The 27225-nt window shown below is 41.2% G+C and overlaps 1 protein-coding gene across 1 annotated transcript in view; it reads left to right on the top strand.

The window, feature by feature from the left end:
• LOC109406871 (transcription factor Sox-8) overlaps positions 1-27225 on the top strand; it is a 78522-nt gene that overhangs the window by 36346 nt on the left and 14951 nt on the right. The window contains exon 2 of the mRNA XM_062844657.1: positions 6868-7014. Within this exon, the coding sequence (XP_062700641.1) occupies positions 6868-7014 (147 nt within the window). The remainder of the gene's footprint in view (positions 1-6867; positions 7015-27225) is intronic.

Genomic DNA, 27225 nt, shown 5'->3' on the forward strand with positions numbered 1-27225 from the left:
GCGTTTTCTTTTATCATACTCACTCTCCTAAACAAACGCGAGAAAGAGCGGGATGATGGAGGGGGCCTGTGCCCCCTCTTTCATCCTTCTCTATCTCGTGTTTGTTTAGAAGAGTGAGCTAGAAACAAGGAATAGCTAGCTACGCCAATGGCAACCACGGCGGTAGTGCTGTAGCGCACTGCATAAAATTCTCTCCTTCTCTTTCACTCTTACAGAAATTTTGTAAATAACAAGGCCAAGAAACGTCAAAATGCCATGCAAAATCAAAACAATGTAGTGCCCTATAGCACAGAGAACAGACATCCAGGTCCGGTTCCGAAACTGTTTAAGGAATTTTACGGCCATTTGAAATCGGCAAGACAAGTGGCAATAGCGTGGCGCTGCAATCGGTTAATTTCCCATACTAATTGAATTTACTACTTGAAATGTTTTAATTCACCACTGACTGTGGCAATATGGTGTTTGGCGGCGTTAGTGATGTCATCGGTTATTGGTTTGCAACCTTACTCAAGTGAAGATGCAAATGCTTACACAACTTTCTGAATGAAATTTGTTCTAGCCTGGATGTCTGTTCTCTGTGCCTATAGGGAAAGAGAAAGAGAAGGAGATAATTGCATACAGTGCCCTATGCAGAAATATTGTCTAGAAGGCTTCTAGATTTCAAACAGTGTTTAACTATAATGTATTGATGTGAGATATAAGATGCACTGAATAGAGCTGTGATTAAGAGAATGATCACAGCAGGCGCTAATAATGCTCCATGTGTTCAGCGAGCTGATCTATCTATATATATAAAAATGAGTTTGAGGTCCTTTTGAGGCAACAAAACTCAAGAACGGCTGAGCCAAACGGGATGATTTTTGCATGGTTTGATTCGTATTCAGGGTGGCTGTGTTTATAAGTAAAAAAAGTTACGAAAATCCACCAGAAAAGTAAAAAAAAGAAAATGTACTGATTTTTTATGAGCCGGGAACAAATTCAGCGTGAACAAAATTAAATCAATCTAGAGTGCGTTGCTGCAATGACCTCAAACAGTTGTCAAACAACTTGGCCACGGCCTAGGGGCGGGACAGCTCTAATACTAATTAGCGATATTAGCCGTATTAAGAAATATTAATCCCAGATCCCAACCAAATTTGAACAAAGTAAGCCACGTCTATTTTACTGAATTGTGTTCAAAATCGAATCAACAAAAAGGAAATATCCAAAATACGACCATGGCGTTTTAATTGCATTAGTACTGTCTGGATCAATAAATCACGGCTAAAGAAACTTGAGACGGCGGATAACTGTAAACTGATGTGATAGTGTCCGTACGTACTCCCATCACAGAAAAGTTTGGGTAGTTGTCTTATTTGTTCTGACCGTTCCAAATGAAGATCTGATACAATACTGAGATCACACCACCGGAGATTACTAGATATTCGATTTGACTAAAACCTGCAGTCTTATTCTAGCCCAAAAACGCCTCTGGGAAATTAAACTGAACTGCTTCATTATCAAAAAACGCTCCGTCGTTCAAGGGAAATGTAAATGATATAGCCAGTTTCACAATTCAGTTTTCTTTTGTATAGGTATTTAGTTGAGTTTATATTGATTTACCATCGAAGTTTTGCAAACAACAGCAGTAGAAGTTTTTCTTCGAGTAATTAAGTAAAGCCATTTCACATGATTTCTCTAGGCACAGACATGAGTTTTCAATAGCCACATCACAGACAAACAGACGTAACACTTCGAACATTTTTCGATTCAAATCATAGTCACGGAAACATATTCGCCCAATGCTAAAAGGACTATGTTTGGCCGACCACCAACTAGGTGGCGGTAGTGAGCAAACGTCAAACTCGAACAAAAACGATGCGAGCGCCACGGTTGAGCAGTTGGCCAACTATCAAATTTTGAAAAAGACCGTTAAATCGGTGTACGATGGGAATTATCAGAGTGTTACGTCTGTTTGTCTGTGGCCACATCCTCGATGATATACAGGGTGTTAGGTTCCTGAGTGCAAACTTTTTAAAGGGTGATAGAAGACCATAAATGGTGCAAAAAATTGTTCTACGCATATGGTCAAATCTCAACCGTTACGTAGTTATTGAACTCCCCATGTTTTTGACTCTTATTGCCTTAACTGGCTATAACTTTAAAACGGCCAAACTTATCGCACTTTTTTAACCCTTATTCGAAAGATTATTGAATTTTCTATCAAATGGCATCTTTGAACCGATCGGTTTAGTTAAATAACTAAGTTTTCTAGATCAAATAGCCTAAAAGTTGTGTGTTTTTATTTGTTTTTGCCAATTATCTTTGAAAAATGCGTAATAATTTAAAATTCTTTCTTTGGCAAAGTTGTGGCCCCTGTTCCACTCTACAATTCGTTCTTTGACATCAAACTTCTATCTCTTATCGTTTTCTTGCAATTTTGATTTAAACGACGCATTTCAGATCAGAAATTTGCAATCGTCATGGTAAGCACTTTTTTGCGCACTTTGTGCTGCAAATTTAAATCAAAATTGCAAGAAAACGATAAGAGTTAGAAGTTTGGCGTCAAAGAACAAATTGTAGAGTGGAACAGGGGCCACAACTTTTCCAAAGAAAGAATTTTAATTTGTTACGTATGTTTTAAAGATAATGGACATAAACAAATAAAAACACGCTATTTTTAGCTATTTTGCTCTAGAAAACTAAGTTATTTAGCTAAACCAATCGGTTCAAAGATGCCATTTGATAGAAAATTCAATAATCTTTCGAATAAGAATAAAAAAAACTGCGATAAGTTTGACCATTTTAAAGTTATAGCCAGTTAAAGCAATAAGAGTCAAAAACATGGGGAGTCCAATAACTCCGTAACGGTTGAGATTTGACCATATGCGTAGAACAATTTTTTTCACCATTTATGGTCCTCTATCACCCTTTAAAAAGTTTGCACTCATGAACCTAACACCCTGTATGTTGGAGCGTTGGACTATTGTTGGAGCTCAGACTATTCTCCCATCTAAAATAATGCAATGAAATGAAATTAACTTAATCGAACAAATTATAGAAAAGTCGCAGACATACCGTACTTCTACCTCACGCCTTAGTGACAGTTAATTGTTTAATGAAAAGTCATGACATACTTTCCGCAAAATGAGTTGGCTGACGGTGAAGATTAGGACATTAATATTTATTAGACGGTATTAGAGTCGGTATTAGACGTTGTCCCGCCCCTAGGCCACTGCATAAATATTGTACAACGTGAGCTTGGCAAGACAAAGTTTGCCGGGACAGCTAGTCTATATATATAAAAATGAGTTTGAAATTCCTTTGAGGCAACAAAACTCACGAACGGGTGAACCGATCAGCATGACTCTTGCACGGTTCGATTCGTATTCATGGTGGCTGTGTTTATATTTATAAAAAGTTATGAAAATAAACTAGAAAAGTAAGAAAATTGATAAAATACTGTTTTTCGTGAGCTGGGAAGGAAATCAACACGATTGAAATGAAACCAATCTAGAGTGCGGTGACGTTATGAGCTCAACAGTTGTCAAACCACCACAGCTTGGCAAGACAACGTTTGCCGGGACAGCTAGTATTTGATAGAATCGAACGATCAACAATGTTTGCCGCTACCTTCTGAAGCATCACATCCACTTGACATCGACATTGCACGGCACCGACAAATCATTGACCTATCCCACAACAATCATGCATGCGTAGCAACGCTTCCACTATAGCCAAAAATCATAAAACACTTGTCGCCGCAACGAGAGAATCCCATCACCACGTTGAGTTGTTGATTGAACCCCCTTTGTACGGGCCATGCTTCCTAAGTTTCAAATTTCTCAAGTGGCCACACTTCGTCATCATTCTTGCTGTGTCACTTACCTCCGCGTACAGTCGATTTCCAACAAGAGGACATATCTAACCGCAGCAGTGATGCTCGATTATGACTTTTGTGACGAGAAACAACCGACGAGTGGTGTTTAGGGTCACTAACCGTTTTGGACATTTTGTATGTAGAGCAGTTATGATTTTCGACGCATTTATGGAAGCAAAGTTTAATAAATTATTACGAGCCGTCACCAATCGTGATAATTACTACGGCTGAGCGCTGAGCGTTGATGTAAAAAGAAATGTAACGGTTGGAGAATGTAAGGAATTGTGTGTATCGAATCAATGAAGGCTCTGGGTGTAATTTAGATGAAAATTTACGACAGATTGCTTAGTTTATGTTTGTTTAAAGACTTAGCATTAGGATTGGGACGATATTTGAGAATAGGGATAAAATAAGATTATTTCACTACAATGTGATGTCGCTCGGAACCTTAACGATTATTTACAAAACAGTACTCTGTCCAACATGACAGTTGTCGTAAACTGTAGCAAATCAACGCCTAAATTTTCTTTCTTTCAGCAAAGTAACACCGAGGTAACACCTTGAAAGCGCACTAATGACGCTGAGTTCCAATCATGCGAAACATGTGCCTACTGCAAAACTGACGTTTGCCAAACTGATTAGGAAGACCGTTAAGAGCGGTAACGAGTATCGCTCTCTGGGTGGGATCAGAGATCAAGTTGACAAAAGCTGTCACAAAACGCGCCGCCTTCGTTTCTCCATGCAAATGCAAGTTAGGTACGTGGGGACACAATACCCAACTGCAATCGCGATGCATTTTAGTGCATCGGTGCTAATGAGAGCAAGAAACGGCTAAAGCCGCACCGGCGCAGCTGCAGGTGTGCTTCTAAGTGTCGCTGCTGCCGACGCTTGAGACACGGTTTGTGTCAATATTGACAGTTCTGTTAGCCGTTCAGCGCTTGTCAACAGGTTTGTCACAGCTGCCGTCAGGTATATAGTTCCTCTGGGTTCTAATTTAAACCTCGTCGCCGTTAAGTTGTTTTACACTAACTTTTGCTTGCGAAACAGTTTCGCCTACTAGGATCGGCGTGTGATTTGTTGCGATTTGAAGGATTTTGTTCTCATGAAATTGAGGGTTTACTTATCCTGACATGTAGAGCCCAGGACCCATATAACCGAAGCGATAAACGCACTACTATCCAGCGACGCTTAGCTGAAGGTGACGTTTTCGATTCCCAGATTTGGACCCCATAAATCTACGTGGCAACCATTTGTTTACATCATAAATCTTGCCCAACCGAGCAGGATTCCGCCAACCTAAAATTAGCCGAATTTCACTTTCGAACGTCGACTCGACAGAAGACGACGGACGCTTCGAGCCGGAAAGGTGTCAAAGCTGATCCTATTTCTGTGTTGTTTGATAAAAATAGTTCCAAGACCAAAAATTCACGATAATTAGTGTTGGTGCGAAGTTTTATCATCATTAGCGTTGTGGATTTAAGGGTCTTCTGTGGCCCCGTCTTCGTACGAACCAACTACCAAGACTTGGAAGAAGAAAAAACAAGAAGAACCACCCGAATGAAGTGCACTAATTAAGTGCTGAGTTCGTGTGATCGTTTGGCATAGGAACGTATACGCAACGCTTCGATGGCTATCATCAACATTTAATTCCCAGCGAGCTGAAGCCAAGCCTCATATCCTCCTGCCTCGACGACGACGACGACGATGCGATCCGACGGAATCGTAGTCGGCTGCGCCACAAAAGTGCACGTGTTCGTCCGTCCGCTCCTCGATCAAGAAGGCATACTAAGATGATCGCTCGCAATGGGCAGTGTTGCCATCCGCTGCCGGTTTCGGTGGATTCCCTGGAATCACCTATCTCCGAAAAAAAAAAAACAAATCGCCAAGAAATCCAGATGATTGCCTTTCTGGTGCCGCTACGGTTGACTTCGGGTTCCGGTTGTCCGGAACGTTCCGCAACAGACTCGCGTATACGAATGGCAATGGAAGGCACACTTGTTGTTATTGTTGTTGTTGCTACTGCTGTTTTGATGCTCCTACGAGATGTTTTGTTGCGATTTTGTGGGTGAAGATGGCAGAATGCAGCTCGTACTAACGGGAGGAATGCGATTTCTTTTACAAACGGACGCTGGGATTAAGTCGCGTAAATAGAGCGGAATAAAGACACTTAATCTTATCTTCTGGGGCCTTCTTGGGTAGGTTATGCTCTCGTCTCTCTCTCTACGGGTGAGGGATTGGTTGATGATGCAGAATTTTGTAATGATCAAATTTCATTAGAACAATATCAGAGATGAACCAGCCACGGGCTGAAAGTCTCTTTAATAAAGATAATAATAAAAAAAAAAAAAATAGAACAATATAAGTAGGAAGCAAGATCGAGTGTTCAATCGATCTATGTAGTTCACGAACATCACCTTAAAGTCTCACTATGCCAGGCAGTGAGCCAGATGCTCACGATCACAGTAGATATTGTCATCGGCTTAGGTCAAGAAACGGCAGATCAGCCACTGCCACTGGCTGTCGCGTATAAAGTTGATATTAAACATTCGCATCGATGATGATGATGATGACGTTCTGCTGCTTTGGGAAACGTAAAAGCAAAGGAAGCCATGCCATCAGGCATTCATTCCGGCTTGACAGAATCAGGTCTAGATGGAAAACATATGATCGCCTCGGTCGGCGAACGCAACGACAAGTCATCCAATATGGTTCGCGGAATGGGCGCGCTTTCGCGTGTGATATTTAATATCAGTTTTTTTTTCAATCTACCAAGTTGCGCCAACGATCGTCGACGTCGTCATGGAGATACGATGTCCCGTCCCCTCTAAGGAGATCTTAATTATGCGCCTACTATGCCATACGCCTGGCGAATCGTAATTGAATTATCCCCCACCGGCAGCAGCACCACAGTGATCCATCTTCGTCTACTAAGTAGTTTATGCTTTTTTTCTGTCTTTCTTATTCTTGATCTACATTATGTTTGTTTTTTTTTCTTTTCCAATTCGAAGATCGCCGACAGATAAGAAGAAAAATCACATCAAACGACCGATGAACGCGTTTATGGTCTGGGCCCAGGCGGCACGGCGGGAAATGTCCAAGCAGGAACCCAAACTGCAGAACTCGGAGATCAGCAAGGATCTGGGCAAGATGTGGAAGTGAGTAGAGTTTGAAATTTTCGTCTCATTACAACTTACTGAAGTTTTTTTTTACGCGGTTTTTTTTTTACGCGGTTTTTTTTACGCGGTTTTTTACGCGGTCCGTCCTAAAAAAAAACCGCGTTATTTCAAGACCCGTCGTAAAAAAAAACCGCGTTATTTCAAAAACCGTCGTAAAAAAATCCGCGTTTTTTCAAAAACACGCGTAAAATAGTCAGCACCACATCTAACGTGACTTGACTTTTTTTACGACGTTTTTTGAAATAACGCGGTTTTTTTTTACGACGGGTCTTGAAATAACGCGGTTTTTTTTTACGCGGTTTTTTTTTACGCGGGACCATTACCGTCGTAAAAAAAAACTTCAGTGTATTACAGAGACTGAAACGCTGCACAGTGCTGCGAATGTATGGAACTCTTGATGGAACTGCAGGACAAAAATCATAACTAACGTACCATACATTTTTTCTCAATAGTGCCTTCGGTAAAGTTGACAAACTTGACGAAAGCTACAATTTGCATAAATGTCCTATGTATAATTCATAATCGCTTAAGTGCCCTAAACGCCAATTCATTTTAATCTTGCTGTTTTACTGTATAAACATATAGATAATAATAAAACGGTAATTGCAAGAATGACTTATTCACCAAACTTTATTCTCACCGAACATTTTATTTCTTGAAGGTCGTGCGTTTGGCCATTTCTTGTCCAGTTGCATACTTTAAAACTGGAGAAATCGTTGAATTTTACCTCAAATTCTTCGTAGAAATCAGCAATTTCATAAAAAAAACGAGAGAAAATATAAACTGTTTTAATACGAACGAAAACACAGGTTTAACAAATTAACAAGAGTTTTATTCACTGCGTCCGTACGATACAAAGTCTCTACACGTTCTGTCTAGCTATGACCGATTGCTAGTGTGCGTGACTCCAGAAGGGAGTGTTGACAAATTACAAACTAGAGGTCAACCAAAAGCTACATAACATTATTACAACATCTTCCCTGTTTTTATGAAAATTAGTTAAGGTCATAGTCTTTCAACTTGGAAGGCAAACGCTCTCTTTTTGGTCGGTCATTCTTCTTCGGTACTCTTGGAGACGGATAGTCGGGCTTGCTTGGTGTTCTTGTTGGTTGTTGCATCGGAATCTCCATGGTATCCAATCCGATCGGCAATTCGGTCATTTCAGTTGAAGGCTGATTCACAACGACGTCGTCCGGAACAGATGGCTGAACTTCAACAACGACTCCTGTTAATACGTCCTCCGGAATGTTTGATTGTTTTGCTGAAGACGAGGGTTGTACAGGCATGTCAGGTTCTTTTCGTGGCTTCAGATTGACCAGATCGCGACGATAAACTGCTCCATCCACGTTCACCAGATAAGAACGGTCATTCATCCTATTGGTAACCGTGCCAGGAATCCAGTGCTTTGTCGTTTCAGGATGTAACTGTACGTAGACCGGCGAGCCTGCTACCAGCGCCGGTAGCTTCCTTGCTGCTTTGTCGTAATGAAATTTAATCTTTCGCCGGGCATCTTCGATACTGTTGGGTACATTCTGAACAGGTTTCGGCATCAAGTTCTCCAAAGACGTTGGCAAACCACAGCGTGTACTACGTGAGAATAGGTGGGCTGCAGGGCTAGACCCGATTTTGTTTGGTATGTTACGCCAGTGTAATAGAGCATACCAAAAATCCACGCCAGACTCTTCCGACTTTTTCAGCAATCTTTTCGCAATTTTGACCGCCGCCTCAGATTTTCCGTTGGCTTGCTGATGATAGGGGGCTGACGTGGAATGCTGAAACTCCCATTCAGTAGCAAACAGTCTCCATTCTTTGTTGACGAAATTGGTTCCATTGTCTGTGATTACCAGCTGTGGCTTCCCATGACGAGAATTTTTTTTCTTGCAGACGGTGATGGTACTGTTTGGAGTCAGACTCTTCAGAAGGTCAACCTCGAAAAAGTCTGAATAGTGATCCACGGTGACTAAAAACTTCCTCTTCTCTCCCTGGTAGTCCGCAAAAAGCACGTCCATAGACACGAGTTGGAATGGGTGTACAGGTAGGGCAACGCTTTGCATTGGAGGAACTGGCTGGGAGGCTGCATATTTAGCACACACTTCACAACGGGCGACAGCATCCTTGATCTGCGTAGTCATGCCTGGCCAGAACAAGTTGGCGCAAGCTAGCTTCAGTGTCCCTTCAACTCCGTTATGACTGATATGTACTTTCTCAGTCAGTTTACGTCGCAGATGATACGGAACCACAACACGATAATTGCGAAAAACTATTCCATCCTGATGACTGAGTTCATCCCGATGCTTGAAGAATACCTTTACGCCGTCCGGAACTTTGTCCGCTGACACAGGCCAACCATCACGAATGTAACGAATGATCTGTTGCATCGAAGGATCCTTGGCTGTCTCCTGTATGACCTCTGTCAAACGCTCATCGGTGATCTTGAGGAAGTTGCTCGGGTTGACATCTTCAAGCTGTCGAAATACTTGATAGATGTTTCGCTTGTTGAACTGATCTTCAGGGCGGCCTACATCCAGTGCTTTTCCGAGATGAACTAGCCTAGGGCTAAAAATCTCGTTAATACAGATAAAAAAAAAAAAACATCCAGTGGAGCTCGGGAGATGGCATCAGCTACCACGTTTTCCTTTCCTTTGACGAACTGAATCTCCAAATTGTAGCGCTGTAGGCTTAACAGCATGTGCTGCAACCGCTTCGGAGCCGACAAGAGTGGTTTTTGAAACACGTTTACTAGCGGCTTATGATCAGTCCTCACAATCGTCTTCGGATTACCCACAATAAGTTGATCGAATCGAATACACGAGAAGAGAATAGCAAGCAGCTCTTTTTCTATTTGTGCGTAATTCCTCTCTGTCGATGTTAGGGTGCAAGAAGCGTAACCGATCACACCATGAGATTGAAGAGGAAACAAACCATCATCGTTTAGCAAAAACTCAAAAGCAGTTTTCTCGCTGGAATCTCAACCAATGTTAATAACAATTTATCACTGCACTCTGGCCACCATCTGGATAACAGTGAAATAATTTTCAATGATGGATTTGTGACTTAGAGGAAGAAAACTGCTTTTAAAAAATTGATGATTGCTGATGACTGAATGATGGTTATTTGAGCCTGAAAGACAGCTGTACCCAAGCCAAAGGAACTCGCATCACATTCGATGATCAGGGGTTCAGTGATATCATAATACTGCAAGGAACGAGTATCTGCTACCAAAGACTTGATACGGGCAAACTCCTCTTCTTCCCTGTTATCCCAAACCCAAGGTTCCTTGCCTGAGATAAGTCGTCTTAAAACAGCGAAATTAGAGCTTAAATTCGGAATAAAACGGCTGAGATAATTAACCATCCCAACGAATCGCTGAAGTTCCTTCTTGTCTTGGGGCCTGGGATAGTTTTTGATAGTTTCCACCTTGCTCTCGTCTGGCTGTAGTCCTCGAGTTGTCAGCACGTGCCCGTAGAACTTCACTGATGTCATACACAGCTTCAGTTTATTTCTGTTGAGCTTCACATTGTTTTCCTCCAAACGTATGAGAAACCTCTTCAGACAGCCGTTGTGGCTTTCCAAAGCTTCCTGTAGATTATCTGCAGTTCCGAAAATCAAAATGTCATCAGCAATGCATTCTACGCCCTCGAGATCCTGAATCACTTCCTGAAGTTTCATCTGAAAAATTTCAGGTGCGGGCGCGATGCCAAAAGGTAAGCGAGTCCAGCGGTACCTTCCAAAGGGAGTCCAAAATGTAGTGAGAAGACTGCTGGGATGATCCAGAACCACATGCCAGAAACCCTTCTTGGCATCCACCGTGGAAAAAACTTTCGCTTTTCCGAGCTCCGGCAATATCTCGTCGATCGTGGTAAACTGCAAATTCGGTCGCTTAAGAGCCTTGTTCAGCGGAATCGGATCCAAACAAATTCGAATGGAATCCGACTCTATCCCGCCACGCCTCACTAAAACGATATTACTGACCCAGTCCGTATGCTGAGTCTCCTTGATGATAAGGCCATCTTGTTCCAGCTTTCTTCTTTTAAGCTTGTCGCGCAGGTCGCGCATTGCTATTGGTACCCGCCGTGATTGCTGAATTGACGGTGTGACATCCGGATCCACCTCCAACGATACAACACCAGGGAATTTACCGTACCCCTCGAAGATATTGCTGTGCTGGTCAACGATTTGCTGGGCTTTGATGCGATACACGTTCAAAAGATGCTCCTCCGAAGGTGGTGAGGTGATCGAAACCGAGTTACAGAATTTAATGAAGCCCAGCGTTTTGAAAACTTTTGCGGATAAGAGCGGCTTATGGGGAACATCAACGACTTGCAATGCGAGTGTGTACTTACTGTTTCTCCTCTTACATGGCAACCTTACTTCACCTAGCACCGGTATGGTTCCACCACCGAAGCTCTGCAGCCGGAATTTTGAAGGCAACAGCTGCAGTTGATCACAGCCGGCCATTCCTTTAATCCAGTCAATGCCAACCAGACTGGTGTTGGCTCCGGTGTCCAACTCGCACTGCACGATTTTCCATTTGCCGCCAATGAACAGCTCCACATCCGCCAGCACATTTTCGCCTGATTCTGAAAAATCATACACTTTTCCAATTACTGCTTCATCACTGCTGCTCTCCGATTCACCATTATCACTGTTCACACTTTCCGTATCGTCAGAGTCACAACTTTCTTCTTGCACTTTCTTCACTTTTCTGCGGCTTTTGCCCTTTTGCTTTCGGTCCAACTTGCATACTTTCGCGAAATGGTTCTTGCCCCCACACACATTGCATTTCTTTCCCAGTGCCGGGCAAACCCCTTTCGCAAATTCATGCCGATCACCACAGTAAGAAGCGAGAAAGAAGCGTTCTACGCGCAGTTAGAGCAAACATACGATGGTTGCTCGCCGCGTGACGTGAAAATCGTTGTCGGCGACATGAACGCGCAGGTAGGAAGGGAGGAAATGTACAGACCGGTAATCGGGCGAAACAGCCTGCACGCCGTATCGAATGATAACGGCCAGCGATGCGTAAACTTTGCAGCCTCCCGTGGTATGGTAGTCCGAAGCACCTTCTTCCCCCGCAAAGATATCCACAAAGCCACCTGGAGATCACCCGACCACCAAACAGAAAACCAAATCGACCACGTTCTAATCGACGGTAAATTCTTCTCAGATATAACCAACGTCCGCACATACCGCAGTGCGAATATAGATTCGGATCACTACTTAGTCGCTGTATGCATGCGCTCAAAACTTTCGACAGTTATCACCACGCGTCGAAGTCGAACGCCGCGGCTCAACATCGAGCAACTCCGTAACGTAGAAGTAGCTCAAGCCTGTGCGCAGCAGTTAGCAGTGGCCCTACCAACGGAAGAGCAGCTTGGCGCAGCTACACTTGAAGATGGCTGGAGGGACATCCGATCCGCCATAGGTAGTACCTCGGCTACAGCACTAGGCTTCGCGACTCCGAATCACAGAAACGACTGGTACGACGGCGAATGTGAACAGTTGCAAAACGAGAAGAATGCAGCATGGGTGAGAATGCTGCAACACCGTACGAGAGCGAATGAGGCACGTTACAAACAGGCGCGGAACAGGCAGAACACGCTAAGGACACACGAAAGTTCTACGAGAAGCTGAACCGCTCGCGCAGAGGCTTTGTGCCACAAGCCGACATGTGTCGAGATAATCACGGGAATATTCTTACGAGCGAGCGTGAGGTGGTCGAAAGGTGGCGTTAGCATTACGATGAGCACCTCAATGGCGAGGTTGCAAGTACCGAAGGTGGCGTGGTAACAGATCTAGGAGTATGTGCACAGGACGAAAGACTTCCGGCCCCTGACCTCCAAGAGATTGAGGAGGAAGTTGGCCGGTTGAAAAACAACAAAGCCGCTGGAGCAGATCAACTACCAAGCGAGCTTCTAAAATACGGTGGAGAAGCTCTGGTGAGAGCACTACACTGGATCATTACCAAGATTTAGGAGGAGGAAGTATTACCGGAGGAATGAATGGAAGGTATTGTGTGTCCCATCTACAAAAAGAGCGACAATTTGGATTGCGGGAACTACCGCGCGATCACACTACTGAGTGCTGCCTACAAGATATTCTCTCAAATTTTATGCCGCCGTCTATCACCGATTGCAAGAGAGTTCGTAGGGCAATATTTGGCTGGATTGGGTGAACGCACTACAACGGACCAGATGTTCGCCATCTGCCAGGTGTCGCAGAAATGCCGCGAATACAACGTGCCCACACATCACTTGTTCATCGATTTCAAATCGGCGTATGATACAATCGATCGAGAACAGCTATGGCAGATTATGCACGAATACGGATCCCCGGATAAACTGATACGATTGATCAAGGCGACGATGGATCGAGTGATGTGCGTAGTTCGAGTATCAGGGACACTCTCGAGTCTTTCGTGCATGCTGTTCAACATTGCGTTAGAAGGTGTAATAAAGAGAGCGGGGATAAACACAAGTGGAACGATTTTCACGAAGTCCGTTCAGCTCTTGATTCAGCTGCTTGGGTTCACTGATGATATTGATATTATAGCTCGTAAATTTGAGACGATGTACGTTTCCGACTAAAAAGTGAAGTCAGGTGAATCGGATTAGACATTAATGTGTCGAAAAAAAAGTACATGATGGCAAAGAGCTCCAGGGAGGCAACACCACGCCCGCCATCCCGAATATGTATCGACGGTGATGAAATCGAGGCGGTTGAAGAATTCGTGTAATTCGAAGGCTCACTAATGACCGACGACAACGACACCAGCAGAGAAATTCAGAGGCGCATTGTGGCAGGAAATCGTGCCTACTTTGGACTCCGCAGAACTCTACGATCGAATAAAGTTCGCCGTAACACGAAGTTAACCATCTACAAAACGCTGATTAGACCGGTCGTCCTCTATGGGCACGAAACATGGACCCTACGTGCAGAGGACCAACGCGCCCTTGGAGTTTTCGAACGGAAGGTGTCGCGTACCATCTACGGCAGAGTGCAGATGGAAGACGGGACTTGGAGAAGGCGAATGAATCACGAGCTGCATCAGCTGCTGGGAGAACCAACCATCGTCCATACCGCGAAAATCGGGAGGCTATGGTGGGCGGGTCACGTCATCAGGATGTCGGATAGCAACCCGACCAAAATGGTTCTCGAGAGTCATCCGACCGGTACAAGAAGACGTGGAGCGCAGCGAGCTAGGTGGGTCGACCAAGTGGAGGACGATCTGCGGACCCTACGCAGAGTGCGGAACTGGAGATAAACAGCCATGGACCGAGTGGAATGGAGACGACTACTATGTACAGCAGAGGCCACCCCGGCCTTAGCCTGATCGGTAAGGTAAGTATGTCCATGGGCATATAATGTCTAATTTATGCAAAAGCTTCAATTGACATAAAACACTGAGCATAGAAGTAGTTCTTATCCTACTTGGACGTACATCAATAAGCAGCATAGCAAATTGTCGAAGGGGGTTTGTCCTTAGTTATTTTTTATGCTGTTATCATCGCAAATCCATGTTCAACCGAAATGGACAACTTTGGTGGTCTCCATTCCAGCCGAAAGCGGTCCTTCAAGGTTCTGCTTTTGAACTTGAAATCGATTTTTGTGAAATGGCTCGGTTCCACTAAACATCATACGTTATGTATCAACACAATCCCCAAAAAAAAAAGTACACCACCAGTCAACAAACCGGCAATCTGTAATCTAAGTGCAAACGGACGGACGACCGGTCATCAAACAAACTTATCTTGCTTCTTTATGCAACCAGCCAGCCAACCAGTGAGCGACATTGAAATTTTGCATCTTGTGCGTTTTCCCCAAGGATCCTGAATGAAGTCAATTGTCCTCCCGCAGCAACTATGTATATGCACGAATGCACTGAACGAACGGTGGTACACTTTAATGTGGATCGTCTTCAACGGTCGGTTGCTGGGGTCGGAGAAAACGGTGCCAGATGCACCGAGGGTGCAAAACCATTCAATAATGCTAGCCAATAGTGGTTTCTGCTTTTAGTAGTGTTGCGTGTACGTACACGCTGCATTACACGAACACCACTTGAGTTACTGGTTGAAAATAGTAAACAAAGATCAGCTGTTCCCAGCAAAATCAAATGGCCATATTTTCAACCAGTAGATTTGCATTAGTGTTCGTGACACCGTGCTGTTAAACCACTATAGAGAAGCTGGATCACCGCTAGCTAGGTGGATTGATAAGGGTTTTGAATGACCTGAGGTAAGATCTAGAGTTCAGCAACAAGTTCGGAATTGATTTTATGACTCACATCTGAGCGATTCCAAGTAACAGCATCAAAATTAAGGAAATTTTTAAAATCATGGTTTTCTATTGAACTGAAACTTTGCACAGTTTTCAGTTCATTTATTTTGAATCACGACTAACTTTTCAAAAGGGTGTATGTGAAAATGGTTCAAAAATATTCAAAAATCTGCACAGCCAAAATGGTTCGTTCGATTGCTATGAATTTTTCAGCAAAGTTAGATAACTAAAGGGGGATTCCTAAGAAAATATACACTGTGAAAAAAAATCTTTTTTAACATTAAAAAATATCATTTTTGTTACAAAAACTCAAATATCTCAAAATCCTATCTTTTTACCAACGTATTTTTTTTTAGAGAAAACGGTCCATTGTATTAGCAATCTACCATAAAAATTTGGTGATGATAAACTAATACACAAAAAAGTTATGACAATTCAAACATTTCACAATTTTCACATTTAGTAATAATCAGTGAATCAAAATTCAACCATCGCGCAACAATAATGACAATGTCGCAACCTGTATTTGTTGCGACAAACCAACCCATGCGACATAAGTTTGTCCCAACTTGAAAATAATGGGATTAACATCGTACACCACGAGTTCAGAGATTTTTAAGCCTTGCATTGCGATTTCCGAACGGTAACTTCGAGTCGGTAAACACTGCAACTCTGGTGAAGCTCTATCATCAAACAGTTTCGATTTTGGGTTGGTAATAATTGATTATTCACGAGTTGAAAAGTACGCAACAAATTCAGCGTCCGTTTTGTCTGCAACAAAAAAATCGAGATCATGTCATTATCTGTTACCAGTAGGGATAAGGAGTAATCGTCGCGCTATCATTGTTGCTTGTTTTGTGCCTCTTTTGTCTGACAATTCTCTTCACTGGTAATAATTTTTTTTAGTGTAAATTATTTCGACCGGAAATCGCAGTTTGATGCTGATTTTATTGTTAATGGCATTGCGTGAGTAAAACAAGCTGTTTTTATTATGTATTATGTATATTATATGTACAGTAATGTTCCGATTTTATCACGCCCTCCGCGCATTAGTCGTTTATTCATTAATTTGCTGTTATATTTGAAAACACGTGTTTTCCCTCTTCTTCAAGATTAATGTTGAAAGCGGGTTTTGCAACGTTAAAATCATTGAAATGGTTATAGATGTTGAAGAATATTTCAAAGCATTTATGAAAAGGAGCGTGATTAAATTGTTTAAGCAGATGTCACTGACGGTACGGTGGCATGACTCTCTGCACTTAGCACTTCTGGCAATTTTTCAGTTGTTGTCATTTTCGCACTTCCTGCACCCTGCTTTACCGATGATATACAGATGGCTCGTTTGTTAAAGTCTAGACGGCAGGACGTGCAAATGCGTAAATTTGTATTCAATGTGGACATTTGGGCATAACCAGTCTCTTTCAGTTTATCTATGGTATTTTCGGTGAGATTTCGTAACTCTTTTGAACATTTTTTTTTCATCAAACGGTCATGTTGTTCGTTAGATCATAATAAACAAAATCACTTATTAGTTTTAACTGACTAGTTTGGTGTTGTTTGCTTGGCTGAAGAAAAAATTTACTATAAAATTTTTTACATCCATAGCGGTAGTATTTTTTTGCTTTTTCGTGAGCATTGTCATGGTATGTATACAGACAAACAAACGTAACACTGACGAAATGTTCATTGACCACGCCTTTAGCGATCATTTTGAATCTTGGTTGTGGCTTTCATAACCAGAAGAGCGCCCATCGCTTTTCTTTGCGTATGACGTTTCACACTAGCGCCTTCTGATGACGATATTGCACAACGCAGTGCTTCGTGAAACATTTCCATCAGGTGGTGGTAGTGTGTACTGGGCGATGGATTTTCACGAAAATTGTTCTAGGCGTTTCGTCTGTTTGTCTGTGATACAGTGATAGACATTCGTTTAGCCGAGGCTAACAAATTTTCAAAAAAGTGACAGGAAACTCATACAAAAGATTTTATGATGAAACCTTTTTATCGTAGTGATAGTATATCTAGTACTGTTTTATAAAAATGTGATACATCATACTTATATATACACTGAAACAAAAACGAGAATAAAAATCCTACAAATGTCATTTTTTGCCTAGACATTCGTTTAGCCGAATTAAACATTTTTTAGAATTCCATAATAAAAAAAACTAACAAATTTCAAAAAATATCCAACAAAGTCATTTTGTATGGTGACCTGCATTATATATCGACTTGTAAATCATGAATTAGGTCGTTTTTGGAAGTGTTGCCATATTAATTTTGCATGCATCTCATATAAATATGCCATAATATTGTAAATGTTTCCAAATTGAGATTTGATGTAGTTATTTTTATCGGAAGTGTTTCAAAAGAATGCAATGAAAGTTTCATGACCAAAGCAGGTTGAAAATTTACGAAAAACAATGTTTTCAACAGAAAAAAATAACGCAAACCATAAAAAAACACGTATTTAAGCATTGTTTTGATGAAATATTATGGTTTCACCTGCATAACTCACAGCGTTTACTACTATTACGTCCTCTTATAGCTCCCAATATCTTTCAGACTGTATTCTGGCAGAAATAACATACATTGGAGAAAGGGCACCTAAAGTATTCAAATTTCTAGCATGAACTGATTGTTTCATAATTTAGACATTCTTTACAAATAAATCATGTTAAAAATGAATGTGGTTCACAACTAAGACTCATTTATAATATATTTCTTCGGATTGAATGAAATAAGCCAATTGTTTGACCATATCTTGCATTTTTGTATGAGCATCTGCTTTTAAATAAACAGGGTAAAAAAATTCTGACACTACTTACAGTTCTTTCACTTAGCAGTCTTCTAACTCATTTAGTAATGCTAGTATCAAACAGGTATACTCCACAGGCATTAGGGCATGTCTTTATTTTAATGCAGAACTATTTATTTAAGCTTTTATCAATCCTATTTTAAAGTTTAAACAACCAAAAACTAGTATACTTATTTTTTTCATGACATTTTATGCAATAATTTAAACATTTCTAACAATAATTATTTGCCATATTTTCAAAACTGTTTATCTAGCTTACGTTTGAGTGTTTACAGAAATCATTTTTCTTAAATAAATTTGTTTATCATCGCTTCTCCTTATCGGTACATTTTTTTTTTAATATTTCCCTGAATTTCACAAATAAATAAACTTTTAAGGTCAATTATCTTGCTAACACTTCATAAACTAAATGCCTTGGAGTATATCCTCGAAATATACTCACGAAATTGCTTAAAAACAATTTAAAACCAATTTTTCATTTACCTCGGCTAAACGAATGTCTAGGCAAAAATGACATTTGAAGGGTTTTTACCCTTGTTTTAGTTTCAGTGTATATGTAAGTGTGATGTATCAAATTTTTATAAAACAGTACTAGATATACTATCACTACGATAAAAAAGGTTTACCATAAAATCTTTTGTATGGGTTTCCTGATACTTTTTTTGGTCTCGGCTAAAGGAATATCTATCACTGTATGTACCTCTCATGCATTTGTTGTTATTGAAGTTACTCGCATTCTGCCGATCATAAAGTCTGTTCTCTAAGGGGTATTTTTTGCTGATAAACTAGACGTATACGCGTATATAAAACTTTTATTATACAGCTTTTGTCTTAAAAATAAGTTTAATTCCATTTCTCTTATAATCAACACCTTTTCAAAACTATCAAGGGATTTTTTCACCAGTCACGTACAATAAAAAGTATGACACTCTCAATATTTTTGATCACAACACTGGATCGCGTCTAAATTTCAAATAGATACTATAGTAATTGTGAATAATCAAACAAAAATATCATGAAAACAACTTGTTTAATTCAGGCGGTAGCCTTTACAATAAAATCAGCATCAAAATATAATTCTCGAAATAATTTACACAGAAAAAAATTTTTTTTTGTTACTAAATGTAAAAATTGTGAAATGTTTGAAATGTCTTAATTTTTTAGTTTATCAGATTACCATCACCAAAAATTTATGGTAGATAGCTGATATAATGGGCCATTTTCCCTAAAAAATTGACGTTGGTAAAAAGATAGGGTTTTGAGATATTTGAGTTTTTGTGACAAAGATCATATTTTTTTAAAGTAAAAAAAGAAATTTTTTACAGTGTATATTTTCTAAGGAATCATCATTTAGTTATCTAACTTTGCTGAAAAATTCATAATAATCGAACAATCCGTTTTTGCTGTACAGCTTTTAGAATATTTTGGAACTATTTTCGCATACACCCTTTTGAAAAGTTAGTCGTGAGTGAATATGAAGGTTTAATATCGAAAAATGGCGATTTAGATGAAATTGAAAAACTGTGCAAAGTTTCAGATATTTTTGAATTGGTCGCTCAGGATCGACTGACATGACTCCGTGGAATTCCTCATAAGAAAACGCATTTCACCTCCATCACTTCTCATTATTACAATCTAGTGGGTGCATGGCACAGTAGTGTGCAGTGGGAATCTAGATATAATTTCCCGCCGATCCCTGACGGTTATGTTCTGTTTTATGTTGGATAGGATTATTTAGATTTGCTTTGCTCGTATTATCTCAAGCTGGTGCGTTGGTGCTGCATTAATGTCCAACATCCGGCGGCGGCACCACCAGTTCCCAGCAGAGTAGCTGGGAAATGTACACACAAGTGGATCTGATGGCTGGATAGCCAACTGCTGCGCTGCGCTTGAACTCAAGAAGCAAACTGCATCAACAAGTTTCCTTTTAAGAACTGCTGAGGGATTCTCACAACTTATCTCGGGATGTGCAAACAGAGGTGATATCAGTTTCATTCATAACTTTTCAACTGCTGTTGGATGGTGGAGTAAGCTTATCAAATGGGAGATAATTTTTCGTGAATTACTATGGCCCAGATTTCCCTAGGTGGGACAGCTGTGAGTGATTTCGAGCTTAAGCTGTAGAAATGACCATATGTTGGAACGGAGACATTTACTCAATGGTGGTGGCGATAGAAGCCTAGTTCCAAGCGCGCTAATAAGAACATCCGCCGGACACATCTGCTCGCCGATGTCGGTTGTTTGAGCTGTGCAAATAAACAAACCATTGCGTCGCCCGCCCTGGAATAAAGTAGTCCACGCGACCGACTGGGCTATGTTTACACTAGTTGACCGATTGATAGCTACACATTTGCTAGTCAGCGCGCGCGTTACCAATTTTTATGACCGATATCTCACTGGTACCTTCTTCTTTTTTTCATTTTTTCTACTTTAGGCATTGTATTTCAAGTGGGACATTGCCAGCCGCTCGATTAAGCGTTCTCAAAGCACTACTGTTGTTTTCAACTACGAGTTTTCTTTGCCAATTAACAATTTTTGCATTCGTTTATCGTGTAACAGGTGCACGAAGATCTGTATCTATAAAATACAAGGAAATTTCACTACAAAAAGATCCTTGAATGGTCTGGAATAGCTGTAAATTTTCCGACAGGATACCAATGGGTAAGCGTTGCGCGCGTATCAGTTTAGTCGGAAAACCATGTTACCGTCTTGCCCCACTCATTCGACTACGATTGCTATCCCCGAATAAAAAATACAGTAGACAAACCGAACGTTGTATTGTAACAGTACTATTTAGAACCATATTTTTACAATAGACACCACTGTCAAAACAAAAATAAAAAACAATAAAATGTAATGTAGACACCATACAGTAAATTGTAAATAAGATTTTTACAATAGGGGAATTCACTTAACAGCGTAAACTGATTAAACTGATTAAACGTCGTGATCACCAAGGCAATCTTTGATTATTTCATTCGCAAAATCATGAAACATTTCAAATAAGCAGAAAATCATGGCTTACGCAGCAATATATTCTGTTTAGTGAGTACCCCTAATATACTTTACGGGTTGTTAAGTATCGTAACAATATGTAATATATTTTTCTCCATATATATATATATATATATATATATATATATATATATATATATATATATATATATATATATATATATATATATATATATATATATTTTTTTTTTTTTTTTTTTGCAAAACCATACATTATATTGTAAATGAATTGTTCTAAATACTGATACGTGGGTTTTAATGTACCGTACATTATATGGTACACGTATGGTTTCAAACAATGAAATGTACCGTAAATATATTGTTTTTAATTGTTATTTCACTACTGGTTATACATTTAATTAAATGGTTTTGGAACGGTTCTCTTTGTTATGTTGAATTGTTTTACATTACATAAACCATATAATGATATATTATCTTGTCATTTTCCTCCTGTTAATGGCATCCAAGGCTTACTAGCATTACAAGAATGCGCTTTGAGAATTCTCCAGAGCGTTTTGGATAGCCCTTTATATATTGGATCGCCCACGTCTAAGTCTGAGTAGTCTCTGATTGCATTAACAGTTGAAGCTTAGGCTCCCATGCCCCACCAGCCAGATAACCGGGTTTTGAAAACTAAGCATTATTTGTGGTAACACTTTGAGCGGCATGATGGAACTATGCCGAGCGCGCTAAGTATTATTAGACCACTAATATAGTTGCATGAAGTGGGTGACGAGGTACATAAGTATCATTACAGCGTGCTTAACCGTTATTGCAATATTGAGGCTCCAATTTGACTTAAATTTGAAATATATCAATCAAGTTTGAAATATATAAATCAAGTATAAGTTAGGTTAAAAAGGGAACCCACAGACGAACCTATATTAGAAGTTCTTTCAGTGTTGAGTCCAGTCCATATGTTAAAGATGGCTCTACGTCAAAGATAAAGTTCGTCAATCGTATTCCTCTCATCGCACTATACATACCTAGCCCGCCATATCTCTTGGATCTGCAGTTCATCTGGTTTACTAATTATTTAAACATTTTATTGACTTTAAATTGATGTTTCAACTAATTTACTTTTATCTCTTTCCTTTCCTTTGCATCAAAAAAGTTACAAACATCAACAAAACAAAGGACGGAAAAAATCTAATACTGAATAAATAATTAAAAATGCACGAAAAAATAATGTTTCGGAAAAGTGAATGGTTCGAACGTAAGAAAAACAGTATAATATATTGTTACATAAAAATCGAATGTTATTGTATAGTAGCTACAATGTGCAAAGCTTTTAGCGATCCATTTCATTACAATATACATTATTGTAGCTGGTACACTGTATGGTGCAAGAATGGTTTTCACCAAACACCCTATGGTTAGTTTTTATCCGGGTCGAACCATCACTAGTGTAAAGTTGAACTCAACGATCCTTAAACCAACACTGCTTCCTTCATTGAAATTTGAAAACTCTTGGAGTTGGGTTGCAAAACTCAGTGGTCTCCAACTTGGGTTCTTGGGAATTTCGCAAGAACCAAAAGTGCTAGGAAGAAATGCACAAGGTTTTCGGAATGGTCATCTCAAGGAGGAGTATCTTCATGAGCCGAAAGTGTGAGAACGAAATGTAATTATTTTTCGGGACTTTCAGAGTGTCTCAGTGTCATTTTGGGAGCTCTCAGGGGATTACAAGCGAAGTTCCAGGGGGTATAATGAGTGTTTCAGAGGGTCACAGTGTTCAAATAACACTGGGGTTCCAGGGGGTCTCAGGGGCATTTTAGGTGGTCTAAGGCGTTTCAGGGGTTCTCTTGCGGTTTCAACAGGGGTTCCAGGGGGTCTCAGGGGCCTTTCAAGTGATTCTTGGGAGTTTCTGGGGTTCCCAGGGGATTCTAGAGGGTGTGTAAGAGGTTCAGGAGGAGTTCTAGGAGGCCTCATGAGCGTTGCAGGGGTTCCCAAGAGATTCAAGGGAGAATATCAGGAAGTTTCAGGGGATCTTATCGTCGTATTAGGGGGTTCTCTGGGAGTTTGAGCGAGGTTTCATGAGGCCGCATGAAAGTTTCAGGAGGATGAGGGGCATATGAATGGGCAAAATTTGGTCAACCTGTATCATGAACAGACCCATACTAGTTAACTATAAGCCAAATAGCACGTTAACACAGTTTGGAAACCACTGACTGCATAATCTGAAAAAAAAAAAACAATACCACTCATCGCACTTCTGGTTCTTGAGAAGTTTGCATGGCCCGTGGCCCTAGATTAGAAACCCCTGCCTAAGGTTTACAACACCATACTTACCTTACCGATCAGGCCGGGGGTGGCCTCTGCTGTACATAGTAGCCGTCTCCATTCCACTCGGTCCATGGCAGCTTGTCTCCAGTTCCGCACTCTACGTAGGGTCCGCAGATCGTCCTTCACTTGGTCGGCCCACCTAGCTCGCTGCGCTCCACGTCTTCTTGTACCGGTCGGATGACTCTCGAGAACCATTTTGGTCGGGTTGCTATCCGACATCCTAATGACGTGACCCGCCCACCGCAGCCTCCCGATTTTCGCGGTATGGACGATGGTTGGTTCTCTCAGCAGCTGATGCAGCTCGTGGTTCATTCGCCTTCTCCAAGTCCCGTCTTGGATCTGCACTCTGCCGTAGATGGTACGCGACACCTTCCGTTCGAAAACTCCAAGGGCGCGTTGGTCTTCTGCACGTAGGGTCCATGTTTCGTGCCCATAGAGGACGACCGGTCTAATCAGCGTTTTGTAGATTGTTAACTTCGTGTTACGGCGAACTTTATTCGATCGTAGAGTTCTGCGGAGTCCAAAGTAAGCATGATTTCCAGATCCAGTTCGTACAGTCGTCGAATCAAGAAGCGGACATCATGACAAAAGGCTGTTACCGTTTGTCTGTGTATATGTGTTAATTTGTTTATTCTATTCGTGAAAATATATGTATTGCATGTCTCCGTGTTATTTATTCAAAAATTTAAGTTAGCCTAATGCCATAAAAAAACCCCTACACATATTCATACATATTCACCACACCACAATAAAAACACTAATAAATACAGTTCAGTGGAGGAGAATACAAAGGGAAAAAGCGAAAAGGAGAAGATGGCTATTGAAAGATAGAGGGATGAGGCAGCGTTAAAGGAATGAGTCAGCCTGCCTATTTCTCGAGAGGCTCTCTTTCGATAAAGTCGTTTAAAGGTTGTTGAAAAAGTAAAAGTTGAGAGTTAATTTGGAAAAAGTTTGTGAATACGTTTTAAAGTTAAACGTGGAGAATCAGGTATGGAATAAATTAGTGAAGAAATTGAGGTGGTGTTGAAATCTAAGGCGGCATTTTTCCGATATTAGGACCCATTAATTTTTACCCAAAACCCGCTTCTTGTCCGGCATTACGGATAGAGCCGGTGACCCGGAGTCTGCGGACGTGCCAAAGTGGACCGTTTGGCCTGGTCGAAGTACCCCATAGTTTGCTGAGAGCCCCGCCATCATGAAGGTCGAAAACGCGAGGTCTTCGGAAACCTAACCTCGCCGGTCCTCAAACCGACGGTGACGAATGGATTCAGACCCCACGGAGTACTGATGCTGCCGATACCTACGTGGTCTCCCCTACGTTTGCTAACTGTCATTGTCGCTGATCCAAACCTCCCCCCCCCCCCCCAGTCCCAGGCGAGTTCCCACCAAGCGCTCCCGCCAGTTCGCCAGCAGTTCGCGACCGGCCCTATAGATATTTATTAAGAACTACAGAACACACACACACACACACACTCACCCACACAGTATTGTAAATGCTAGAACAATAAAACTGTAAAATTATAAATCACCAGCTTTTTTCCATTACACCCACATATCCGAGTTCTGATTAGCCAAATAGATACCACTCCAGCCGACCTTGAGACCAGAGAGGTGCTCCAGATCGCGCTAGCCAGGAAAAGAGGTTGTTGTAGAACCCGGCCTCACACGAAAAGCCGTTGCTCTGCCAAGCTTGCCGAGCTCTTTTGTCCTGGTAGCACGTGTGCTTCCCTACCTACCAGTAACAAGGCCTGCCGGTTGCCGCTTTCAGAGGGCTCTGACGTAACTTAGGATTGGAACGTAGAGAAGACTACCGTGGCTAAGCACCGTACTACCGTACTCGCCCTTACTTTGTTCTGATCCAATGAGAATACTCTTGTTTTGCTCCCATCATTCTCTACTCCTTTGAGCTAAATCAATGAGCCAACAACAATATCAGTGGAGCGGTCCTGGTGTGATGGTTAAAGCATGTGACTATCAAGCCGAGGACCTGGGATCCTGAGATGGAATTCCACTCCCGACAAACTCTCAAAATGTGAGTTCTTCCTTCGAAAGGGAAGTAAAACGTGGGTCCCGAAATGAACTAGCCTAAGGCCAAAAAACAAACAATATCAAATGTAAAAGTGCGAAACACTTTTTCCAAATATATCTCTCGTTTATTTAAAGTTATTCGTGGTTTTCTTCGAGTTATTTCCGCATGGCCTATCCGAAACCACTTCAAAAACCACACCACACCCTATGTCTGAACAAGCAGATTACATATTTAATCGGAATTTACATCAGCAGGTTTCAAACCCGATGACATGAAGGATGATGAGCCTATGATTCTATGAGAGCCTTGATAAGGCCTACGGACAGTGCCCACAACAAGACGTCAAAATAGCCATCGGAGATGCAAATGTGCAGATCAGCAGAGAAAGTTTCTTTCGATCTGTCATTGGAACGGAAAGCCTTCATTCCGTTACCAACGATAATGGTCTGCGCAGAGGTACAGTCATAGCAAAATTATGCGTCACTCTGTCACAATTTTATTAGTCCGGCGGTTCACCATGTTAATGAAATGGAAATGACCCCTATGATTGTGCTATGACTGTACTATAAATCGGTATATAAGATACTGTCGCGTGTCCTGTTCAACAGACTGAGTCCTCTTGAAGAGTTCTTCGCCAACGAATACCAGGCTGGTTTTCGTGAGGGTCGAACAACGACGGATCAAATATTTAACCTGCGGATGATCCTAAATACATTTCGGGAATATAAACAACATGCAGACTCATTATTTGTTCATTGATTTAAAACAAGCGTACGGTTCAGTTAAAAGAAATGAGCTTTAATTAGGCTGATATTGCTAATTAAGAGGAAATGTTCAATTTTACGGAAGATTTAAAAGCCACCGCAGCTGTCAGACTGATGGTTTTCACCCAGGTATCATCAATCAGTCTAAGGATACCTCGGCTGGAGCCTTGGATACGACGCCGATGAACATTATTTGTTGTTGCTTTTCAGAATATTTCACTTTGCAAGCATGCTTTGATTTGGTCAAACTTTTCAATGATACGATGATTTTCATGGCTGCGGTAGAACTCGGCGGCTACCGCAGGGTGAATTTTTTTCTAAAAATCCGCAATACGCCCAACGCTGGATGGATCCAAATTAAGTATGCGATCCGAGCAGACAAAGTGTCTAATTACTCAACATAGTTGGAAAAACTTTTGTGCAGCATGTCATGTCTGCTCTATGTGGAAGTAATAAGATTTGTCGATCAGCCCGAAATGATAACAAGTAGCAATACGTATGCATCTTCGATGATCCGCGCCCGGAAGGTTATGCCACTCACGACGGCTGATGGTGCCTCCCATCAAGCAGTAACAATTAGCCGGAATCGTCCGTCAATTATTGTGGGATGATAACACAGCTGTACTACAATCGTTCGGCGATTATGTTTACATAGTCACTCGTATTATTTTTTTTTTCATTTTTGCCATTCGACGGCCTTTGTTATCTGCCCAATGCGTTAAATGAGTCGTAAAATTTTGATTCCGTGAACCGAGGGGTCGACGAGGGTCAACGGGGCATTATTTCCTGTCACCGCGCCGCGCTACCATGCTTTCTTTATCAGCAGCGCCAATTGAATGTCAATAGAATTATAGGTAAATATAAACATCAGGGGGAAACTAACCCCTTGCACTGAGAAGATAAGCTTTTTTATCAGCATGAAGAAGGTTTTGATAAGAAATGAGGTGGAAGGGGTAAAACGTTCACTTGTGTACCATAAAATTTCTTGCCTTGATGTGTACATTCAG

Source organism: Aedes albopictus, chromosome 1 (genome assembly GCF_035046485.1).
Source record: "Aedes albopictus strain Foshan chromosome 1, AalbF5, whole genome shotgun sequence".
In the NCBI taxonomy this organism is placed as follows: domain Eukaryota; kingdom Metazoa; phylum Arthropoda; class Insecta; order Diptera; family Culicidae; genus Aedes; species Aedes albopictus.